Source organism: Mesoplodon mirus (genome assembly GCF_964341445.2).
Source record: "Mesoplodon mirus genome assembly, chromosome: 19".
Lineage (NCBI taxonomy): Eukaryota > Metazoa > Chordata > Mammalia > Artiodactyla > Ziphiidae > Mesoplodon > Mesoplodon mirus.
In genome coordinates, this window is record NC_138995.1 from 3551123 (window position 1) to 3573936 (window position 22814).

Consider the following 22814-nt stretch of genomic DNA (forward strand, 5'->3'; position numbering starts at 1 on the left):
AGCTGTCCTACAAATCTGGTCCTTTTTTGCCCTCCATGGGCCATGCCCTGAACCCAGAACCCTCACAGCAAGCGTTTCCTCCTGATATTCACATGGGACCCGGCTCCCTTCAGGGGCTTCTCAAAGGCCACCTTCTCCGAGTCCTCGTCCACCTCGTCTAAAGTTTTAGCTCCCCACCCTTTACAGCCTCCTCTGTTTTATTTTCCCTCCTTAGCACTTAGACTCTGACATCCATAGGGGGCAAGGACTGTCTCATTCACTCCCTGTATCCTCAGAGCCTGGAACTGTTTCTGATACATGGCAGGTGCTCAGTGCACGTTTGAATCCTTGTAGAATCATGCACAGGAAGTGGGTCCCCAAAGGGAGGAGAGGGTGGAATTGCTCTAATTACCCTTCTCCTGTGTCCCCTGCAGACCAAGGGGCTGAGAAGGGAGGGCTTTGGGGGACAAGTATCAGGGTCCCGACTTCCCAAATCACCACCCCTCGGGGCCCACGCCTGAGGAATCCCCGCCTCTAGCACCTGCTTTTTCCCAGAGCTACGGGTGACTCTGATCACAGACAGGTGTGGGCTGCTGCCTTGATCTCCAGGGTCTGCGGGTTCAAGGCTGACCCCTCCTCTTCAGTCACTGCAGCTGCTTCCAGGTGCGCGGTGCAAGGTAAGCCCACTGAGCTGAACTCTCCTCCAGAGCCCATGGGGTCCCCACCACCAGCTTCCTCTACCCCACCACCCCAAAACAAGACCAACTTCCTGGGCATGTCACCTGGCTGCCAGGAAAATGGTGTCCAAGTGGGCACTCTCTCTTTAAAAAAAAAAAAGGGCTTCCCTGGTGGCGCAGTGGTTGAGAGTCCGCCTGCCCATGCAGGGGACACAGGTTTGTGCCCCCGTCCGGGAAGATCCCACAACGTCTGGGGAGGTTTTTGGTTGTCACCACTTGGGGAGAGGGCTATGCTACTGACCTCTAGTGGGTGGAAGCCTCTAGTGGGTGGAAGCCCAGCATCCTACGGTGCCCAGGGCAGCCCCGCAATGGCAGATCATTATCCAGCCCCAACGTCAAGGTGCTGACATTGAGAAATCCTGATCCTGAAGCACAAACCCCACTGTTCTCAGGCCTCCTGGGGGAGGAAGCAAATTAAACTGGATTCTTTCCATTCCTCATCTCAAACCCATACAGTCCACGAAACGCATCCGCCTGGGCCTCCTCACGTTAGCCCCGCGTCCCCTCCCCCAGTGCTGAGACTGGACGCCCCTCTCTCTGCTTGGGGCGGGAGACCAGGGCACAGGTCGGAACGCACCACTCAGCGTCGGGCTGACCTGTGGCCTCCCTCTGCTGCGGGCCCCACGCCTGGGAACTGGAGAGAGCAGGGCTGTCCTGAGCAGGCCACGTGCCTAAGGAGCGCTCAGTCAGTGCTGGTTATGCTGTTTACTGCGGTACCCGGTGCCCGGTGCAGAAGAGATGCTCAAAAAGTGCTTACAGAAATGAATGGTCTATACACTAATATGCATAAGATAGATAACTAATAAGAACCTGCTGTATAAAAAAAAAAAAGAAATCAATGGGTCCCCATTTCTCCTTGTGGAAACTGGGGCCCAGAGACAGGCTGATCTCACAACCAGTGCCCAGCCTTCGGCCTGCTCAGGGCTTCTCGGCCGGCAGAAAGGGCCTTGCTTCCGTGGAGGCCTCCCCACCCCTTTGTTGCCACCATCACAGGAGACGATGCAAAGCAGCCCTGCCCCACAGCTCCCTGGGGAGGCACAAGGGCACAGGACCCTCGCAGTCCACCTTCCCTCCCGAGGCTGAAGGCAGGGACGGGGACGGCCCCTAACCCTGCCCCCCACCTCTGTCCTTCTGTTTGGAGGGGGGGACATGATACATTTCCTGCCTGTCCCTCTGGACTGGATACGGTCAGGGGAACCAAAAGATTGTCATATTTTTAGGAATGACTCAAAGGGAGAACACGGCTAGGGCGCTGACGTATTTCCTGCAACCCGTTCCTTCCTGCATTCATGGAAGGAGTGTCGTTGTCCTGCTCTGAGACTCAGTTTCCCTTTCTAAGCCTCCAGAAGGACACAGAGCACAGGGTGTGGAGATCTTGGGCTTGTAAGACGGAGCTGGCCTGACAGGCTTTGACAATGACATGAAAAACACTTGCTAGGGGGTGGCTTTGTTCTTCCTGGCATGCTGGGCAGGTGCCTGCAGAGGCCTCCTCTCTGTGGGAAGCCTCCTGAGAAACCCATTTGGATAAAAGGCCTCTGCACCCACACCTCTGGGAACTGGGGAATGACTATCAGCTGGGCGTCCTCAGAAACCTGAAGGCGGCCCAGCGGCCAGCAGGCAAGTCCTAACACCCCCCAGCTGGGTCGCGCCCACTGGTTCACCCCCAGAAGTGGGGTGCAAAAGCATGTGTGGCGAACCAAAGGGCCAGACGCTGACACCGGCGAAGCTGCCCTCTGATCACGAGGGCCATCTGAAGCCCCACAGCCCAGCGACTAGCCGGGGTGGGGGGAGGGTGCGCACTGCCAACGTGTCCCCAGTGCCCAGGGCGGGGGTGGCGAGATGCTGGAGCCCCCCAATTCCCGCCTCCCCTCTCTGCAGCCTGGCGGCAGGGCCTGCTCAAGCACAGCCATCCGGTGTGGAGGGGACCCCGAGGCCCAACTTCCACCACCCAGGGCTGGGGGGCACAGCCGCAGGGGACCCGGCACCCAGCCTCGGGAGGGGCGCGCGGCCCAGACCTTCCCGGTTCCCCCCCTTCGACCTCACCCTCGGGACGGGCGAGAGGAAACTAAGGGGGGGCAGGGGAGTCCGCGAGGCCCGAGGCGCGGGCGCCTGGCACACCCCTGGCCCGCTCCCTAAGGAGGCAGCGGGCGGTACCCGCTCTGCCCCCGCGTCGGGCCGGTGAGATCCGGCGCCCGCGGGCGAGGCGGGGCCGCCGTCAGCACCGCCCTCGGGGGCCAGGGAGGGGGCGGTGGGAGGCGTGCGCGCGGCGGCGGCGGCGGCTGCCCCGAGCGCCGGCCGGGGCGGAGCGGGGCTCCAGCGCGCTACCCGGCCCGGGCCAGGAGCCCCGCTGCTCTCTCTTGAAGGCTTGTCGCCGCGGCCCCTCGAGCCCGGCCGCCGCCGCCAGCGGCGCCGGGGCGGGCCCCACAGTGAGCCCACCAGGAAGCGGTGAGTGCCCTGCGCCGCGCGCCCCGGTGCCTGGCACGGCGCTGCCCACCCCTCCCTTCTAGAAGACGCCGCTCTTCCCGAGAGCCGCAGCCCCTCGGAGCAGCGTCCACGCCCCGCCAGCCCCCGCGGCGGGAGTGGCGTCCCTGGGGCGGGCGGGGTCCCCGGGGGGCGGCGGGGGGCCCTCGCGGGCTCGGGCGTGCCCCTCCAACTTCTTTCAGACTTTTCTGCGGATACGCGGGTTTGGGGGGAGTTGGGCCTCCTCTGGCCCTGTTGCAGCTTAACACTGGGCGGGTCGGGGGATGGGTGTGTCCCCGCGCGTGGAAGCCTCCGGCCCCCCACTCCCCACCTGCCACCCCGCGCTGTCACGAGCTCCTGGGGGACGGACCAGACCGCCACTCCTGAAAGCTGGAAAGGAGCCCGGCGGGGGGTGGGGGCAGGAGGCCTCGAGAGGAACCATTTCCCCTCTATCGAGTATTTCAGAATCTATTATTTATGAACCGCCTCACTTAGGGGCCCCATTCGCTCCCAGAGCATCAGGGCAGGTTTGCAGTCTCGAAGGGCGATTTGAGTGTGAACGCACTCGCGACTCGCCCGGCCTGCTGAGCTCAGCGGACCTGGGGGGAGGCCCTCCTCCCAAAGGATGACCCATAGCCCGGCGTGGCCAGCCTGGTGGGCGGGGTCAGGGCGGCTGGGACCTCTCTCAGACTGCCCCCGGCTCAGAAAAGTCTGTGCAGGCTGAGCCTCCTTTGCCTCACTGAAGATGGGGGCGGGGGAGGAGGAGGTGAAGCCCGGTGGAAGCGCTCCTGTGATTGTGCAGCCTTTGTGAAAAAAACACCCCATCTTACAGATGAGGAAACTGAGGCTCGGAGTGGCCCACCTGGATTGGCAGGCTCCAGGGTTTCCTGCACAGCCCCCAGGGGCGCTTGGGGAGCCCCTGTCCCAGGCCAGGTTAACTCCAGAAAGCACCCTGTTACCTGTCCAGGCCACACCCACCTTGGGTTCTGTGTCCCCACCCTGGATGGGAGGGAGGCCGTGTATTTATGGAAAGACTTAATCCCTCTGCCCGCCCCAAGGAGGCTGAAACCTCCGCCAGGCTAATCTCCTCTCCTTGGAAGCCTTTCTCTTGGCCAGTGGGGTGCCCTCCGTGGGCCCTGAGCCTGAGGTTGAGAACACCCCTGGACTTCCCCTCAGTGGCCACGGAAAGACGGCGGTGCTATTTCATGTTTATTGAGCACTAAATGATGGTACCCATCACCTGCGTTTTCTGTTTTCCTTCTCTGACCTAATACTGTTGTCTCCATTTTACAGATGAGGACACAGAGGCTTGTAAAGATAAAGTGACTCATCCAAGGTCACGCACGGGCCGGTAAGTGGCAAGGCCGGGCCTTGGACCCCTAGCCCTCACAGTGTAGGACCACCAAGTACAAGCCTTCCCCCATGAAAATATTGTTAATGTATAATATACACACAATAATGTGTACACATTGAAAGTGTACACCCAGATCAAGAAACAGAAATTCCACAGGAACCCACTCATACCCCATGGAGCCGCAGTCTCCCCTGGGAGCCGTGGGTGGTTCTGTGTGTACCACAGGCAGTGGCACATTGTAGTTACTTTTTATTTGGTGCAAAGAACACAGTAGTTTACTTTTCTCTTTGCGCTGCAAACCTGCAGGGAGTGATTAGGAGTTTGTGACTCCTGACTTCAAGGCTGCTGTAACAACGACATGTTTTCTACTTAACCCCATGATTAATTAACCATTAGCCTAACTTCTAGTACAAAACCCCTTATTCTGAAACATTTTGATTGATGTATAACATAGGGAAAGTTGCACAAATCCTAAGTGTTGAGTTTAATCTCACAGAGGCCCCGAGGCGGCAGTGGGCTAGTGTTGTGCTCAGACTTAAATGGTCAGTCAGCGGAAGGCCATGGCTAGACCCCAGGTGGCCCAAGACCCTGCCGGGTGACAGCGAAGTGGGTGGGGATTTTGGTGGGCACCTTGCCCCTGCCCACAGGCCCATCCTCTTTCGCTTCCTGTCGGCATGCAGCTGTGGGCCAGGCAAGTGCCTCCTGCAGGTGTGTGGGCTAAAGCCAGGGAGAGGCTCGTGTTTGCACTCTGTGTACCAGGATGGGAGGCATGTAAACGCTTGTAGCATCTGTTCCCAGCACAGTCCCTTTGGCTGGTATTGCAGGAATTCTAATCCTGTTGCAAAAGGAAAGTGCCTTTTTTAAAAAAGGAAGAAAACCAAGATGCGTCCCTTGCCTGCTGGGAGCCCTGGTTGGCCAGTCTGTTAGTACGTCTTCCCTGTGTTTGCAGTAAGGAAACAGGCGGCGGAGAACTTGCCCAGACTCCCCCAGCTGGGAGGGGAACCTGATTCCATCTGGTCTGGTGGGTCCACCCACCTAGGCAAAGGGTCACATTCCTCAGCTATGATTCTTCACACCTGCCCTCCCCTTGGTCCTCAAGTGAGATCTTGGTTCAGGGTATGAGGCCCTGTGCCTGGGCTGAGTCATGACCTCCACGGGGCTATTCTGATTTCATCTGGGAGGTTGACTCTACAGAGACCAAGTTCAGGCTTCTAGCCCGATTCTGCCTTTCATTGACTTTCCCTCTCTAGGCCTCCGTGGCCTCATCTGGGAAACCCAGCTGACAACCTTTGTGTAGGGTTGCCAGGTTTAGCGAATAAAAATACAGGCCGCCCAGTTCAATGTGAATTGCAGATAAATGATGGATGATGATGAGTAGGGGTATGTCCCGTGCAGTAGTCGGACATCCTGTATTTTATTTGACCAGTTCCAGTTCCAGATCTGCAGGATTCATGCCAGGAGGGCTTTTATTTCATCCTCTACAGCCCAACCTCCATGATCCACCAAAGCAGAAACTGAAGGGAATCAGCTGACATTGGCCAGAATTCTACAAGCAGGGTGCCTTCAGCCCTTGAGTGGTTCTTGTGTTTCCGGTACACAGTGCTACACATCTTCTTTACTTTTTACTTTGTGCAGAGAACACATTTGTTTACTGTTCTCTTCGCATTGCACACCTGCAGGGGGTGAGCTGGCCAGCACTCACGGCTGCGAGCTGGTAGTTTGTGGCTCTTACCCGCAAGGTGGCTCTAAAGACAGTAACAGACACCTTGGCCAGGTGTGTCCTTTCCCCATGGCTTTAGAGAGGCCGTGGGGTGCAAAGCAGCAGATATCCCATTATCTCTCCACCTCTCAGGGGAGGGGCAGACCCCCTGCAGGAGGAAGTAAGTTTTTATCACTCTCTGCCCATCCCTGTCACCAGAGAGGATCCTGTCGTGGCCATTTGGCGGTAGGGAGATTTTTACGCCCGGGTGCAAGAAAGAACCTGTTCTAACTCAAGCTGTTGTGCAAATAAGTAACAATCTGATATTTTGAATGCAACATAAACAGACCCCAATTCAATATGAAAGGGAGGTTTTTCACACTCCTGCGAATGTGTGAAAGAGAGAGAAGATTTATACCTAAACTAGCAGTTCTCTTGGGTCCGACTGCTTTCCTACCATCGTGCCAAGCTAAGGGGGCCCCTCTCATGAAATCTTTCCTTTCCGCCCATTAAATCTTTATTTTCTAATTACAAAAATGTGTATCTTTGTACCAAATTCAGACGGTATAGACCTCCGCGAGTAGAATGATAGACACTTAAGCGGTGTGGTGAGATCAGCCGGGCTAGGGGCTGCGGCTCGACCGCTTGGAGCTCCTTTCCCTCCTGTGTACAGTGGGGATGGGGATGATGTTATCTCGTCGGGTGTTGTCAGGGTTAGGAACTTTCGTAATGGGCTCGGCCTCTTGAAAGCGTTAGCCTGACATCTGTCAGCTGTTAGTGTCGTGATGGTGGCGTTTGGGCCCCACTCCCCACAGTTAGGCGTCGGTATGGCGACCGTTTGGACAGATGAAGCATCAAGCTTGCCTTCCTCATTGCCAGACATCCCATCCCATCCCACGTACAGGGGGTGTCTCCCACAAAAGCATCTGCCATCTCTGCAGGGGGCTGCCCCCCCAGCCCACTCACGAAGGGAGCGGAGTGGATGGGGCTCTGCCCACAGTCCTACATAAATCACCCAGGGGAGCGATTCCTCCTGCTGCAACAGGCCACACCTCGGAATCCGGGACCGCGTGGCAGGGTGCCCCTGGTTCTCTTCCCACGCAGCACCCTCAGAGGGTGCTGAATGGTGACATTATGACATGTATGCTTGACAGTGGGGTGATGATGACGGTGACACCTGTCCCAGGCCCTGTCCTGGAGGCTGGGCCCAGATGCCTGATGAGGACACAGAGCCTGGGGGGCAGAGCGTCAGCGTCTCAGGCTCAGAGAGGGGACTGACGGGCCTGAGGTCACACAGCTTGCACAGACTCCTGGTTCCTCTCAGCCATGCCCAAGCCCCATCCCCTTCCTTCTGCCCGTGTGGGGCGTTATGGCACCGTGCACTGGGATAAGGAAAGTCGGTTAGTGAAAACTCCATTTGGGAGTTCTAGAAACCAGAAATAGAATCACTGCACATAGACAAGACCTCTTGCTGCCACATTTGCCTGGCCCTGGCAGAGCTTCCTGTCCCCCAGTGTCCCCTGAATCCAGGCTGCCAGGTCCTCTTCCTCCTCCTTTCTTCTTTCTTTCCCTGAGTGTTTTGAGATAGGCACTTATTTATTTATTTATTTCATATTTGGCTGCGTTGGGTCTTCGTTGCTGCCCGCAGGCTTTCTCTAGTTGCGGCGAGCGGGGGCTGCTCTTCGTTGTGGTGCATGGGCTTCTCATTGCAGTGGCTTCTCCTGTTGCAGAGCACGGGCTCTAGGCGCGCAGGCTTCAGTAGTTGTGGCGCACAGGCTTAGTTGCTTCGCGGCATGTGGGATCTTCCTGGACCAGGGCTCGAACCCATGTCCCCTGCACTGCAGGCGGATTCTTAACCACTGTGCCACCAGGGAAACGTCCAGAGATAGGTATTTTTAAAGTCACAAGACAACTTTGGGGCTAAAACCCGTCAACTCAGGACAGTTTTCTGGGAGGAACAGTGTGACACAGCGCCTTCCCCCAGCCAGAGCTGCAGTCCCTGGCTGCCCCTCCAGCCACATCAGAGAAGTTGTAGGAAAGCCCGATCTGATGCTCCAACTGCGGATCTGATGCTCAAACTGCGGGGGCTGGGTAACTCTGGTTAAGCAGCTCTCTGCTTTCCTTTCCTTTGTTGAATGCTTCTCTTGAAATAGTTTCAAGCTTGCAGAAAACTTGCGGGAACAGGAGGTGCTACTGTGTATCCTTCACCGTTTAGCCACAGTTGCTTTATGGGCTTGAGGGCCATTAAGATTTCTGGCCGAACTCTGTGAGTTAAGCTGCAGAAATGATGGCCCTGGAACCTGAACACTTCAGTGTGTGTTTCCTAAGAACAAGGACTGTCTCTTGCAAACCACAGCCCAGTGATCAAAATCAGAAAACTCGACATTGGCCTCCTACTGTCGCCTCCTAGGCAGTTGTCTTTCTTTTGACCATTTTATTACTTTTCTAACAGACACAAAAGTATGTCACGAACTCCCATGTCCCAGCTTCAACAGCAGATGGCGTCCCCAGCACCCCCACAACACTGCTGCTGTTTTTCTGTTGTATTTTACAGCAGAGTCCTGACATCACGTTATCAGTGAGGGCTTCAGCGTGAATCGCTGTTTTATAAACCCTGCGCTGGGATGTGTTGTAAACGCTATTGCGTGGCCTGTGACCAGCACTTACCCGAGACAGAACTGAAGAGCCGTAGACTATGAAATCACAGTGCTGCCCACAGCGTCAGTACAGTTGTGATGTTAAGTGTGCCTAGCAGGGGTCCCGACCTCAGGGGCAGACCGCTGGGCAGGAGACCCAGCTTGGGGGAGAGTGGTGGGCTGGGCAGCTCTGCGGTGGAAAACATGGGCTTGAAATTCCCATCCCACCATCTGCTCCCCATACGACCTTTTTGCAGGTTAACTAATAACCTCTTGGTGCCTCAGTTTCCCCATCGGCAAAGTGAGGGTAGGAATGGTCCCAATCTCACCGGGCTGTTGTGAGGCTTAACTGACCATGAATCTCTGTCAAGTTGCTCTGGAGGCTGCTGGGCACATAGTAGATGCTCAGAAAGGTGCCCAGTATTCCCATAGGTCTGCTCCTGGGCTCTCTCTCCTCCAGCCCCAGTCCCCTTTCTCCTAAGGAAGGATGCACTCTCCCTGGCATCTCATCTTGCACGTTAGAGTCCCCCCACTGCCCCCCACCCCGGGAGCTTTTGAAAATCCCAGTGCCAGGCCCCACCGCTGGCCAATTACCAGGAATCTCTGGGGCAGGGACCCAGGCATCTGTGTTTTTGTAAAGCGCCTGGCGACTGACTCTCACGCTGCTCAGAGCATCACCTGGTTCTTGTTGGGATGCAGCTCCTGCGCCCGCGGGGCGGGCGGGGTCTGAGAGCCTACGCTTTTCACAGCCTCCCCGTGGGGGTGCGGGAGCTGCTCTGAGCGGTAAGGCCCTGGAGAAGAGGCTCCAGCGGGAAACCACCACCTCCCTCCCCTCCATCACTGTCATAAATAATGGCAGCCGACACTTCTGGGACCTCTGCTGTGTGCCGTGCGGAGCAAAGCCCTTTCACAGTCACCCCCTCCCGACACCCAGTTGACACCACTGCATGCGCATCAGCCCCGTTTTACAGATGAGGAGAGTGAAGTCTTGGCAGGTTAAGAAACCTGCCTGCGGTCACATGGCTGAGCCAGGCTCTAGTCCCAGCCAGGGAAACGTTTCCCTTAGCACACAGCTGCCCTGAATCTGTTCCCAAAGGTGTCTGTCTGTCCGCCCTCCCTTTCTCTCCCTCCGTCTCCCTCCCTCCCTCTCTCCCTCTCTCCCTCTCCCCCTCTCCCCCTCCCTCTCTTCCTCTCTCCCTCTCTCCCTCTCTCTCCCCCTCTCTCTCCCTCCCTCTCTCCCTCCCCCTCTCCCTCCCCTCCCCTCCCTCCAAGTCCCACAGTCCATCCCCTAGTGGACGTCTCCTGTCCACCTCCTACCGGCCCACAGGTTCAACCTGGCTAAAATTGAAGCCTTTATCTCGGCCCCTCCTCCACACTGACCCCTCTCACAAGCCTGAGCCTGTGCATCACCCCAGCTTCAGCTGCTTCTCCCTCCGTATCCTCACTGCCCCACTGTCTTCACCACTCAGGCTCCACAGTTTCTGGCCCAGAGCCGAGCTGCTCTGACCCCAACAAGCACGTGGATCTCGAGGGGCCTTGTTAAAATGCTGATTCTGGCTCAGCGCACCCAGGTGGAGCTGAGATGCTGCATTGTTAACAAGCTCCTGGGGGTGCCAAGGCTGCTGGTAGCGAGGGCCTGGGGGGAGGAGACCGCCTGCACAGCCCCCTAGAATGTGGAGGCTCCTAGGAGCGCTCAGAATAACCTCTGAACTACGTAACCAGCCTCCAGAGACCCCACGGTCCGGCTCAGCTTTGGCCCTTCTGTGGCCTGTACCTCCCGCCCTCTGTTTCCTCCCGTGGGCCACACCCCTCTTGTCCTCTGGGCCGTGGCACATTCTGTTCTTGCAACACGCCTCTGTTGGTGCCAGTTTGCCTACATTCAGGTGCGGGGCCCCATGTGGCCTTGAATCCACTTGTGTTGGGTCTTCTGAGACCAGATGCCAGGATGGGAAATGTGCAAGAAATGTATCAATAAGGGAAATAGGGAAGGGGGCTGGGAGGTCTGAGCCCAAGGAATAGCGAGGCAGAGAAAGCAGGGAAGGGCTGGGGAGCATCCAAGGACCGCTGGCAAAGCCAGAGGTGGCCGTCAGGGGCGCCTGCCTTGGACCTCGGCCTCGTGCAGGACAAAGAGGCGACAGGCTTGCGAGCACAAGGGCCCATCAGAGATCTGTGGGCGCTGCTCGCGGCCACCCCCCACCGCTGCCAGCCTAGCACACAGGTGTCTCCCTGGGAGGCAAGGGATCCCTGCCTTCACCCTCTCAGAGAGCCTGCAAGAGCCTCACAGACCCCTGTGGGGTGGCCCCAGCCAGGGGTCAGGGCAGTAGCAGCTTGGAATCCCAGCTCCTCTCTTTTTAGTACTCTGGGTGGCCTCAGGCAGCTGCTGCCCCCTCTCTGAGCCTTCACGTCCACATTCGTAACACGGGGGCAGTAATAGCACCTCCCAGGGGCGCAACCGAGGGTTGAGTGTCAAGCCGCTGCCTCTGTTCACCCATCAGCTAGTTGGAATGCTCAGACCGTCCCCTTGCAGGGAGATGGTGGGAACAGGCTGGGAAATGCTAACACTGGGGGCTGGGTTCCCTTCATCTGTTAGATCTCCGAAGAATTCGCATTTTAGAAGAGGCGAAGCATTGTAACAAAAGGCACACCCATCTTGCGAGCTCAGGGCCCCCCAGCAGCCCCACCCAGGGCCCCCTTGTCCCCAAAGCCAGCCACGCTCTGCTGGTTCTGCCTCATCAGCCCGGGCCAGGCCTCACCGGCACCTTCACCAGCTCCACCGCCGCTCTGGGCCTCCTCCGGTATATTTAGCTTTGAGGCGCCTGAAAGTTTTTTCCACCAGCACACCCTCGTCTCTGAGCAAATTCAGCCCAGCTGTAGCGGGCAAGCGCTGCGGCCGAGGCCAGGCCGCGGTTTCTCTCCGCGCTACTTCCTGTTGTGCACCCATCAGGCGGGGGGCGGGGCCTGGACACGCGTGGCCGATACAAACAAGCCTCTCCTCTCCTCAGGCTGCAGAGGCACCGACATGGGGCTGAAGCTGACCTGCCTGAAAGGTAAGCGGGTGGCTCTCCCTCCAGCTCTTAAGGGGGGCGGGGGCGGGGGAGGGGGGGTGAGGCAGGAGAGAGGGTAGAGCCTGAGACCCCAGTGTTGCAGCCCCTGAGACGGAAGGTGCACGCCCACTAAAGGCAGCGCCTGTACACAGTAGGCGCCCTATGAGTGCGTGCTCCGACTGAGCGCTCCTCCAGGCCTTCCGTTTCCGTGGAGCTGAGTGATGCGGGAACGTCCCAGGGCCCCCCACGCTTTGGTTGCCCCCTTGGAGGGATGAATCCCAGGCTGTGCAGAGTCAGGGGGTAAGAGGTCCCGGAGGAAGGTGCCACGCCTGCACGGGAGTGTTCGCGGTCCACCCTGAGGGACCCGTTATCACTGAGATAGGTGATCCCACCTGCCGGGTGCTGGGGAAGGAGGGCTGGGAGAGGGGAAAGGCCAGTGGGGAGAAAGTTCTAGGACACAGAGTCATTGAGGGGTGATATAGGCACTGGCAGAGGCAGCGCAGACCGCTGTCTTGTGCTCTGGAACTTTCTGTCCAGCGTCTGGATGTCTCAAGGGCACCTCAGACCCACACGGCCCACGCGGAGCTCATTATTGGGTGACACATGCTCCCACTCCACGTCTCCCCAGCCTGAAATCTGGGAGTCGCCCTGGTGGCCCCTCGCCCACGTACAGCATATGCCCACCAGCCCCTGACTCCCCTCCTGCCTGTCTCAGGCCTTCCCCCAGCTCCATCCCTCTGCCACAGGAAGTCAGGAGGTATGGGAGGGCCCCCTCCACCCCCGGGATGAGGGACCAGCCTTCAGGTCCTGCTGCTGGGATGAGTGAGCTCCAGTGAGCCTCTGGTTGGCCCTCGGAGGGGGGCAGGGCATCTTGACGGACGGCTCCTCCAAGACTGTGGGCCAGTGGGGAGCAGTGGTCCCCCTGGACGAGCGGGGGAGGTGTTTGTTGAGCGGGCATCCAGGAGGGTTAGCTCCGAACGCTTGCAGCTCAAGGACCCTTTTCCCTTAGATTTTGCAGTGGATCTCCAGGACAAGCTTTTTGTTTTGGTTTTTGATTGTGGTAAAATATGCATAAGATAAACTTTGCCATCTTAACCATTTTTAGGCATGCAATTCATTGGCATCGAGTACATTCACGTTGTTGTGCAACCACCCCCACCAACCGTCTCCAGAACTTCTCCATCTTCTCCAACTGAAACTGTCCCCATTAAACCCTCACTCACCCTTCCCCTCCCCCAGCCCTGACAGTACAGCCTACCTTCTGTCTCTGAATTTGCCCCCTCCGGGTGCCTCACATAAGTGGAATCATACGGCCACTGTCCTTTTGTGTCTGGCTTAACTTCACTCCGCATAGTGGGGAAGCTTCGTCCACGTTGTAGCAGGTGTGTCAGAATAGCCTTCCTTTTCGTGGCTGAATAATATTCCGGTGTGTACGTAGACCACTTTTGGTGTATCCATTTATCCCTTGATGGAGACTGGGCTGCTTCCACACTTGGCTGTTGTGTCAGGACATCTTTGACAAACCAGGATCCTGGAGGGGCCTCTGGGGACCACTTGCCTTCCAGCCCGAGGCTGGGGGTTGGCCAGGGGAGGAGACCCAGGAACTACAGCTGCTGAGGATCCCTGGGAGAGCCCCCCACCTGCAGGACTGAAGCCCGGGCAGCAGGCCGAGTGCTCCTGGGCTGGGAGCTTTTAAAAGGGCCCTGTCGGAGCTGAGTGCTGGGAGGGGTACGGGAGCTGGTGGCGCCACGTGAGGGGCACTCATGCATCTTTCATCACTGGCTCCCTGGAGCTGGCCCACTGCCCTTTCCCTCCCCCAGCCCCCCCCCCAGCCTTGGTCTCTGGAGGTGATGAGGCCCACACAGGGTTAGGTGTGACTCAGGGCACAGGGGTTGGGGGAGCGCAGGACCCCTCTCCCTGTGCTTCACCAGGATGACCCAGGCCCCCCAGCCCAGGAGCCCTGGGTCCTCCTTCTCTTCAGAACCTGTTTCTTATGGGAAACTTCAGAGGGCTGGATCCCTGCGCCGGTGAAGTTCATGGTTATCTGTGTCCCTTCCCTCGCTGCCCTCAGGCGTGCTTTCGCCTAGTTGTTGGTGCTGGGACGTGCAATTTGTGCACTGTCTTCTATTTATTTTTTATTTAATGTTGGGTGCGAGTGCTGTATGTCTCCAGCCAGTATCACTTTCACAATTCTTTAATGCCTGTGTGTGTCCAGTTCTGCCAAGAGTGGGTCTTTGGGTTGTTCCCAGTGTGTTGCTTTTGTGCATCATGTCATTTTGATCATCTTTGCTTTCTAACTTTTAAAAATTATTATTTGTTTGAGGTAAATTTCAGAGATCAGAAGGACCTGGTCAAATAATATGGATAAATGGTGACTTCTTCCTGGGGGCTTGGCCCAGGCAAGGCCCTTTTCTGTGCATTCTGAGTGGGTCAGTTCATCCATCCCTCCTCCCACCACGAAGTGAGTACTTCCAGGATTCCCAGTTTCCAGGTGAGGAAGCTGAGGAACAGAGAGGTCATGTAGTTGCCCGGGGCCACACAGCTGGGACCCAGGTGGGATTGGAACCCAGGCTGGCTGTCCCTGGAGCCTAGCTTTAGCCTCCGCTGGTATGGCCTCTTCAGAGGAAAACATTTTAATTCAACACTTGAAGTGACCACTGTAGCTAGAGGCATTATCCACACGCTCTCTTAAATCTTCATATTAACCCTATAAGATGGTGTTTTAGTTTCCTGGGGCCATTGTAACAAATTACCGCAAACTAGGGGGCTTAAAACCACAGAAATCTACTTTCTCATAGTTGTAGAGGCCAGAAGTCTGAAATCAGAGTGTCAGCAGGGCCGCGCTCCCTCTGGGAGCTCGAGGGGAGAATCCTTCCTGCCTCTTCTGGCTCCTGGGGGTTCCAGGTGCCCTTGGCTTGTGGCCGCATCCCTCCCGTCTCTGCCTCCGTCTTCACACGGCCTCCTCCCCTGTGTTTCCCTGTGTCCTTTCTTTTAGAAAGACATGATTCTCTCCTTTCGCTTATGAAGACACCCATCTTTGGACTTAAAGCCAGGCTTAAATCCAGGATGATGGCATCACAAGATCCTTAACTCATCACATCTGCAAAGACCTTATTTCCAAATAAGGTCCTATTTTGAAGTTCTGGGTAGATGTGAGTTTGGAGGGAGCTCCACCCACCACAACTCACTTCACCTCTGAGCCTCCGGCGTGTGGGACAAGAGCGTAGCTCTCTGTCTTATTTTTAGAACATGCTCATTGCCTGTCTGGCAGTAAAGACTCAGCCCAAGGTGGGCGACCACCAGGCTGTGACATGGGATACAGCAGCACAGCTGGGCCGAAGTCCTTTTGTTTCTGGTTCCGAAGGAGGGTGGGCACAGTGGGGTACTTCGAGTGGGGTCCTTGTGTTCAAGGGCCTGGCTGTAGCAGCTGTGACCCGCCGTCCAGAGAGCACCTGCCTCGCAGCTTCTCACGTAAGGGCTGGTGTGTCTGTCCCCGCGATCCGGGCCCTGTTCCCTAAGCGTCTGCCCCCAGTTGGCTCATCTTGTCCTCACTACAGCTGGACAGCGTAGGTGACATTACAGGTGGGGAGACCGAGGCACAGGGACCGAGGCTTGAGGCCCCAGGGCCAGTCCGGAGGGCTTGGCTCAGCAGGCGGTGCGGAGGGGGAGTGCTTTTCCGGCTTCCTGAGCATTTTCTGTCCCAGTCGGCCTCAGGTGGCGCTGCCAGGAAACAACATGATGGGGCCGTGTGGCTCTCAGCGGGGCATCCCCAACCTGAAGCGTCTACTTAACATCTTGCATTAGCATGGTACCTTCATTACAGTCAGCGAATCGATACAGATCCATTATTTTAACTAAAGTCCATGCTTTATTCTCATTTCCTAGTTTTTAACCAAACGTCCCTATTCTGTCCCCGGATCCCATCTGGGACCCACCTTACGTTTAGTCCTCATGTCTCCTTAGGCCCCTCTGGGCTGGGCCAGTCTCTCAGAAGTTCCTTGTCTTTGTGACCTTGACTGTCCTGAGGAGGACCGGTCAGGTGCTTTGTAGGATGCCCCACTATAGAGATTCGGCTGACGTCGGGGCAATTTTTTTAAATTTTTATTATTATTATTTTTTTTGCAGTATGTGGGCCTCTCACTGTTGTGGCCTCTCCCGTTGCGGAGCACAGGCTCCGGATGTGCAGGCTCAGTGGCCATGGCTCACGGGCCCAGCCGCTCCACGGCATGTGGGATCTTCCCAGACCGGGGCACGAACCCGTGTCCCCTGCATTGGCAGGCGGACTCTCAACCACTGCGCCACCAGGGAAGTCCCGGGGCGTTTTTATAGTCTCTTTTGTGGAGGATGTGATCGCGTTGAGGGTGGGGACTGAGGAGGACCTTCCCCAGGACACTGGGCGCTGGGGCCCCCAACTGCTCGGGCGTCTTTCCCGGCTCCCTTCTGGGGCTCAGAGCCCCTCCACTCCCTGTAACCCAGGTTTAGGTGGTTGGGAGGTGGCAGTTACGATGCCCATTTTTCTGATTGGCGTTTGGAGGCCCAAGACGAGCCCCGGATCACAGCAAAAGTGAGAGTCACCCCGCACTGCCCCATTCTAGCACAAACACATGGTTCCAGCTGTCCCGCAGTGGGGTCCAGAGTTGGTCGAGAGATTGTTCATCACACAAACATTGATTGTGTCCCTACTGTGTGCCAGCCCACAGCCGGGTACAGGGCTTCAGGGCTGAGCAAGGCGGCCACAGTCACTGACCCCCTGGAGCCCAGAAAGTAAGGAGGAGATGCAAGTTCCTTGGAACAGACGTCCGAGCACAGCTGCTCTGTGCTAGGACAGAGACCACCACCCAGCCCGGGGGTGGCACCGCTGAGGAAGCAGCACGCCTGAAGGAGCTGGCCTGGGAAAGAGTGGGACGGGCCCGTGTCCCAGGCCACACGCACTGCCCGGGCAAAGGCTGGAAGCAGGAAGGTGTCAGAGGGATTGAAGCAGGATGGCAGGTGGGCAGGCTGAGGACTGCTCTGGCCGGATGGGGCTGGAGGAAGCTGGGGTTTAGTCATCTTCGGGGACAGGAGCGTGACACAGAGGTAGGAGACAAAGGCATTCATTTGGCTAATACATCTTGAGCAGTTTTCAGAACTATGCTGGCTCCATACCTTTAAAGGGAAGGTCACACAGTGGGATCCACCCCGAGGTAGAGAATGGCCAAGGCTCAATAGCTCAGTTTACTGAGGTTTAGTGTTCCCACCTGTGAAATGGGCCGGGGCTTCCCGCCTGTGGAGATCCTGGGGGTGTCCCTCACCTCGCCACCCCTGCGTACCCTGGAACAGAGCCCGACACACGGCAGGTGCTCCCTTCCCTTGGAGGAGAGGCCCGGGCCAGAGCTGTGCTCCTGTGTGACTTTTCATTTGTTCGGCAAACGGTCCTTGAGCGCCTGCCACGTGCCGGGCACTGCACTGGGTCCAGGGACGCGGCAGCGACAAGCACGGCTCCCCTGCCCCCACGTACAGGGGACAGAAATGAATGTGTGAACACGTGACCCGGGCTGGTAGACTTGGTGGTGAGAGCTGCAAAGGGAGTTGAACAGAGAGGTGGAGTAGGGGGGCTTGAGGTAAGTGAAGACCTCTCTGTGGTGCCCACACTGGAGCCAGCCACACAGCGCAGGGAACTGTGTTCTAGGCAGAGGGAACAGCAGCAAAGGCCCTGAGACGGGAACAGGCTTGGTGAGCTGATAAGCAGTGAAGAGTCAAATGGGGTTGGAACTGGGGGCAGGGGCAGGGGCAGGGGCCAGGCAGGAGGAGTGGAGGTCCCTGCGACAGGCAGGGCCGTGGGAGCTGAGTGTTGTATCAAGAATGTCTTTTCCGAGCAATTGGAGGCACGGGAATCACTGCAGAGCAGCGGTCTCATCCTCCACGGCACATCAGGGTCACTCAAGGCGCCTACAGGAAGGGGCAGCCCTGGTGTGCTGCCCAGCACCGGGGTTTAGTTTGGATGAAGCTCCCCAGGTGATTGTCCTGTGCAGCCTGGGGTGAGAACCACTGTCTGGGGCCCGTGCCCTTGCTTTTCTGGTTGGCCTGGGGTATAGACTGACACCGAAAGGTGACAAGGACCAGGCTAGCTTGGCTGGGCTTGAGGGACGCAGGCTCCAATCCAGGGCTTGTTCTGGAAACTTCTGAACAGATCTCTGACCAGGAGAAGGGCTCGGGGGGCTAGGAGACCCCCAGCCTACTCAGAGGAGGGGTGGGCAATCAAAGCCTATTCTAAACACTGAAGCAGATGGGGCTTAGTTTGGCCCCGCCCCATCCCGGGGGAGAGCTGTCAGCCCTCCTGGCTCACAGCAGGGATTTATTAAACCCAGCACCTGCCGTCCTTCCAAAGGAGGGAGGGAGGGAGGGCCCATGGCTCAGTCCCTAACTGGGGCCCACCCGGGATTAACCTTTGTCTCCTCCTTATTCTCGGGGCTCCGCGGGATCAGGAACCACGCAGCCTTGCTCATCCCTGGAGCCCTGTTCCCAGCTGTGGGTCAGCGCACAGTAGGCACACAATAAATGTTTGCGGAATGAACACTCTCTCGACTTTAACTAAGATGCGGGACCCTCCCAGGCCTGTCCCTGGATGGCCGGGGCCGCTGTGCCATCTCACTCCTTCGGCCCGGTAGGGAGGTCCACTCCTGCCTTCCCACATCTCCTGCCATCTGCTCAGCAAGGCTCTGAGGAGGATTGCTCATGACCCCCCGGGTACGGAGGGGGAAACCGAGGCATAGGGTGGTGAAGCTCCCTGCCCCAGGTCACATGGCTAAAATGTGGCCGTGCTGGGGCCCTGAGGGCCTCGGGAACTGACCGGGCACCCCGGACACGAGGAGCCCCCGCCCCCCGGTGCCATGCCTGCAGTTTCCTCTGGGCCTGGCCTGGGCGAGGTGCTGCGAAGGTGTTTGTGGAATGAAGGCAGGACGGAGCACGAGCCTCCCGGGAGGGCAGGAAGCAGGGGACGGGACACGGAGGAGGGGGGGCGGTGCTGGGCCCGCTGCCTGGCTCTGCTGTTCTCAGTGGGCAGGGACCTTGCGCTGCTCAGGACTCCCAGGCGAGGGCCGTGTTCCCCGGCTATCAGCTGCTGCCATGCGGCTGGCCCGGGCCTGTGGAATTCCTCTCTGCCTCCTGGGCCGTGGTTCCTCAGCCTCACGGTTGGGGTGTAGACGTGATCCTGGGCCAGGACGGAGCTGCCCCACGTCCACCTCTGGCCATCCCTCTCCCCCCCGCCCATCCTAATGCTTCTGCCTCACGGGCTGCGCGGGGCCCGAGACAGGTGGGTGTGAAGCTCAGAGACAGGTCAACAGGTCCAGGTCTTGTGTGACCTGGCTGAGGGTCTTCAAGCACTCCCTGAATCAGTGCTTTTTGTTTTTAACTCTAAAACAGGCAGAGTTAGACCCCACCCGGGTCAGGGCTGCTGCTGGAGGGGAAGAGGCGTGCCAGGAGCTGGGAATGGGGCCAGGGGTGCGGTGTGCACACAGACGTGCTAAGATGTGCCCATACACTTTCTTCCGTTTTGGAATGGCTTTGAAATTTTATTTATGACAGTGGGCCAGACCTTCCATGGCCAAAGCAAGAGTACGTGATCCTGGTGTCCACCCTGAGAGGTCACTGACTTGCCCGGGAGTCCAGCACATAAACGGACAGCTGTCCTCGGTCTGTCCCAGGTGGCAGGACAGACCTGCGGCCTGGGGAGCGCTTTTGGCATCAACGCCCACCGTGGGCAGCCAGGCCGGCTGAGGGCGGGGCTGGGCTTCCGCCCGTCCCATGGGAGTTTGGGAGCTGAGTGGACCTGCAGAGCTGTCCTGGATGGAGGGGGACAGGCCTTTTACCTGGCCACCTGCTGGGGAGGGCTGGCCCTGAGAGCAGGGGCCTCCTTAAGCTGTGCGCCCTAAGCGCCTCGCTTGCCTCACCCCAGCTCCATCCATCTGGGTGAACAGCTTACCTGGGCTGAGGGTAGGCCCTGGGAGGGGCTGAACTGTGAGCCAGCTGTGGGCAGCATCCAGGCCGCTGGGGACTAGCCTGGCCCTGTGGGGTGGGTCTGGGCCGCACAGCCCAGCATCTACATGGGCCGAAGGCTCAGACCAGGCACTGTGGGACAGGAAGGGCCTGGCGCTGAGGACACCTGTCCTTTAAGCCAGAGCCCCCTGTCACAGCCACCCGCCACAGCCAGCCTCAGCTCCGTGAGACACACTCTGAGGGCCCAGCCGTGGGCTTCCCACCGGTGGGTCAGAAGGGTGAGCCGTGCAGGGGAATACTCTACAGCTGAGAAAAAGGACCAGCAGCTCTGTCTGAATGGATAGACAGCCATTTCCAACACTTTCAGTGAAGTGAAAAGAACAAGGTGCAAAACAGTGGCTCTGTTGTCACCACCTGTATTGGCAAAAGAAGAAGCATATGCCTGTGAACATATTTGCACGTATATACATAGAATATTCTGGAAGGAGACACAAGAAAACAGTAATCATGGCTGTCTCCAAGTGAAGAGGTGAAAAAGAGCTGGGTGGCTGGGCAGTGAGGTGAGAGCAGGAGTCAGATGGACCTGAGTCTCTTCCAGGTGCCTGTGTCCCTGGCCTGGGGAGACCGGCTCGACCCCATGGCCCAGGAGTCTGTGAGGTTGACTCCCAGCTTCCTGGGTGCCTGCGACCACACTCTGGGCCACGCTCCTCAGTGATTCAAGGGGGAAGGAGTGTTCCTGGTGGCGTTCCCATCCCCCTTTCTGCCTCTCCAGGCCTGTGCTCCGAATTCTCCCCCGGCCCTTTCACTGCATTTTTTTTTTTTTTTTTGCGGTACGCGGGCCTCTCACCGTTGTGGCCTCTCCCGTTGCGGAGCACAGGCTCCGGATGCTCAGGCTCAGCGGCCATGGCTCACGGGCCTAGCCGCTCTGCGGCATGTGGGATCTTCCCGGACCAGGGCTTGAACCCGTGTCCCCTGCATCGGCAGGCGGACTCTCAACCACTGCGCCACCAGGGAGGCCCCACTGCATTTTGTACTGTCTCACCTCCTCAACTTGATCAGACCTCTCCTGCAGCAGGAATGCCCCACCACCCCCTTTTCCCCATTCCACCTGCTAAATCTCTCTATGTCCACCCCTCCTCAGAAGATGTTTTATTTCTCTTTTAAATTATTTTATTTTTTGAATGTGTAAAACATCTGCCTGGCACAGAATGTAAAATGTGCAAAAGAATATGTAGCAATAAGTCAGCCTCCTATCACCCCTGTCCCAGCCTCCTGCTCAGAGGCAGCCGTTGTCGCCTCCCAGTCTTTGGAGGTCTCTGCTGTCTGGCTGCCCATCTGCACCCCTCTCAGGCCTCAGCTGCCCACAGCTGGCGGACACGTCCCTATCCTCGGGGCCCAGACTCCCCCAGGTGCTCCCCGGTTTGCTCTGGATAACGCCAGTCACCTCCTTCCTCTGGGACTAACTGGAATCTCCTTGCCTATTTGCACAGTAAGAACCGCGATATCCTATTAATAGCAGTAATATCTATTAATAGCATTAATAACGATTGTCCCCCTGCTGTTAGCCAGGCTGCCCCAGACACCTTCTGCCTGATGTCACATGTCCTTACGAGAGCCCTGCAGGTTATGGGTTAGTATCTAGGGCGAAAGTTCAAATCTTTATTCCACCAAGGGGCCAACCACTTGCAGCCTCTTTGCAGCTGAGGAAACACAGGCTCAGAGAAGTTAAGAAGCTTGCTCAGCCCGCACAGCTGGTGAAGGGCAAACTGGGGAGGCCAGTCCTCTGGCTCAGGCCATCCTCAAGCTGCTTCCTGTGGCTCCAGCCACGCAGATGTGCAGTGGAGCCACTCGGGACAAAGGAAACCACCTGCTCCCGGGCACCCGCTCTGAAATACTCAAATACCGTCTCAGTTAGTAACAGCTCTGACGGTGGTTCTCAGCTCTGGGGTATCTTGCCCCCCACCAGGTAGAGTTGCCAGATTTAGGAGGGAAAAAAACATAAAATGGGATGCCCAGTTACATTTGAATTCAGATAAACGAGGACTAATTGTCTGGGATACGTCCGTCTGTCCCACATGTAGCATGGGACATACTTATACTAAAAATTATTTGTCCTGAATCTTATCTGACAACCCTGCCCCCAGGGGACACTTGGCAATGTCTAGAGACACTTTTTGTTGTCACAAATGCGGGAGCTACAGCATCTGGAGGCCAGGATGCTGCTCAGCCCCCTTCAAAGCACAGGACGGCCCCATCACAAAGAATAACCTGGCCCCAGACGTCAGCAGTGCCGAGGCTGAGGACCCAGAGCTACACACATCACGCATTTCCCACGGCCCAGGCAGGCGTCAAGGGCTTTGCGGATTTTCTTTGCCTTCAGTTCTCCATCATCCTCTGAGGGCAGGCCTACTCTTGAGTCCATTTTAGAGGCCAGAAGACTGAGGGCCAGGGGCGGGGCTGCTTGCCCATCACACAGTGGAGACGTGATGGAGCCGGGCTGGCCCCGCCATCTGAGCCCTCACCCTGCAGGCCGAGACCCCGATAAGCCTTCCCAAGGGGCTGGTGTGAGGAGGAGAAAGCCCCGCCCACCAGGACAGGGCAGGGCTGGTGGGGAGGGAGGGACTGAGGAGTCCAGCAGAGGCAGGGAGGTGGTTGCTGCCCAGTCAGGGAGGTGAACACGCTTCCCACTTGGCGGTGGCGAAGCTTCTTCCTCTGGCTCCTCCTCCCAGCTTCTCTCTTCAGTAGCTCATCCCTGACGCAAGCTGGGGCTTTTCCCTTAATTAAAAAGAGATTTAAAACATCCACTGCCATCTCCGTTGGGCCCGGGCTGCCGAGAAAAGGTAAAACCCCCGTCCGCCCTGGCCTCATTCGTAATAATGCAAGGCTTTCCCCTTAATTGGAATTTTTTAAAAAAAGAAGAAAAAGATTAAG

General features: G+C 57.6%; 1 protein-coding gene across 1 annotated transcript in view; it reads left to right on the forward strand.

The window, feature by feature from the left end:
• Positions 1–2400: 2400 nt before the first annotated feature.
• LOC309794361 (uncharacterized protein C16orf74 homolog) overlaps positions 2401–22814 on the forward strand; it is a gene marked incomplete at its 5' end in the record, with an annotated part of 30920 nt that continues 10506 nt past the window's right edge. The window contains 5 exons of the mRNA XM_082605771.1: positions 2401–2508; positions 2595–2770; positions 2854–3161; positions 4470–4527; positions 11868–11912. Coding sequence (XP_082461897.1) covers positions 2401–2508; positions 2595–2770; positions 2854–3161; positions 4470–4527; positions 11868–11912 — 695 coding nt within the window. The remainder of the gene's footprint in view (positions 2509–2594; positions 2771–2853; positions 3162–4469; positions 4528–11867; positions 11913–22814) is intronic.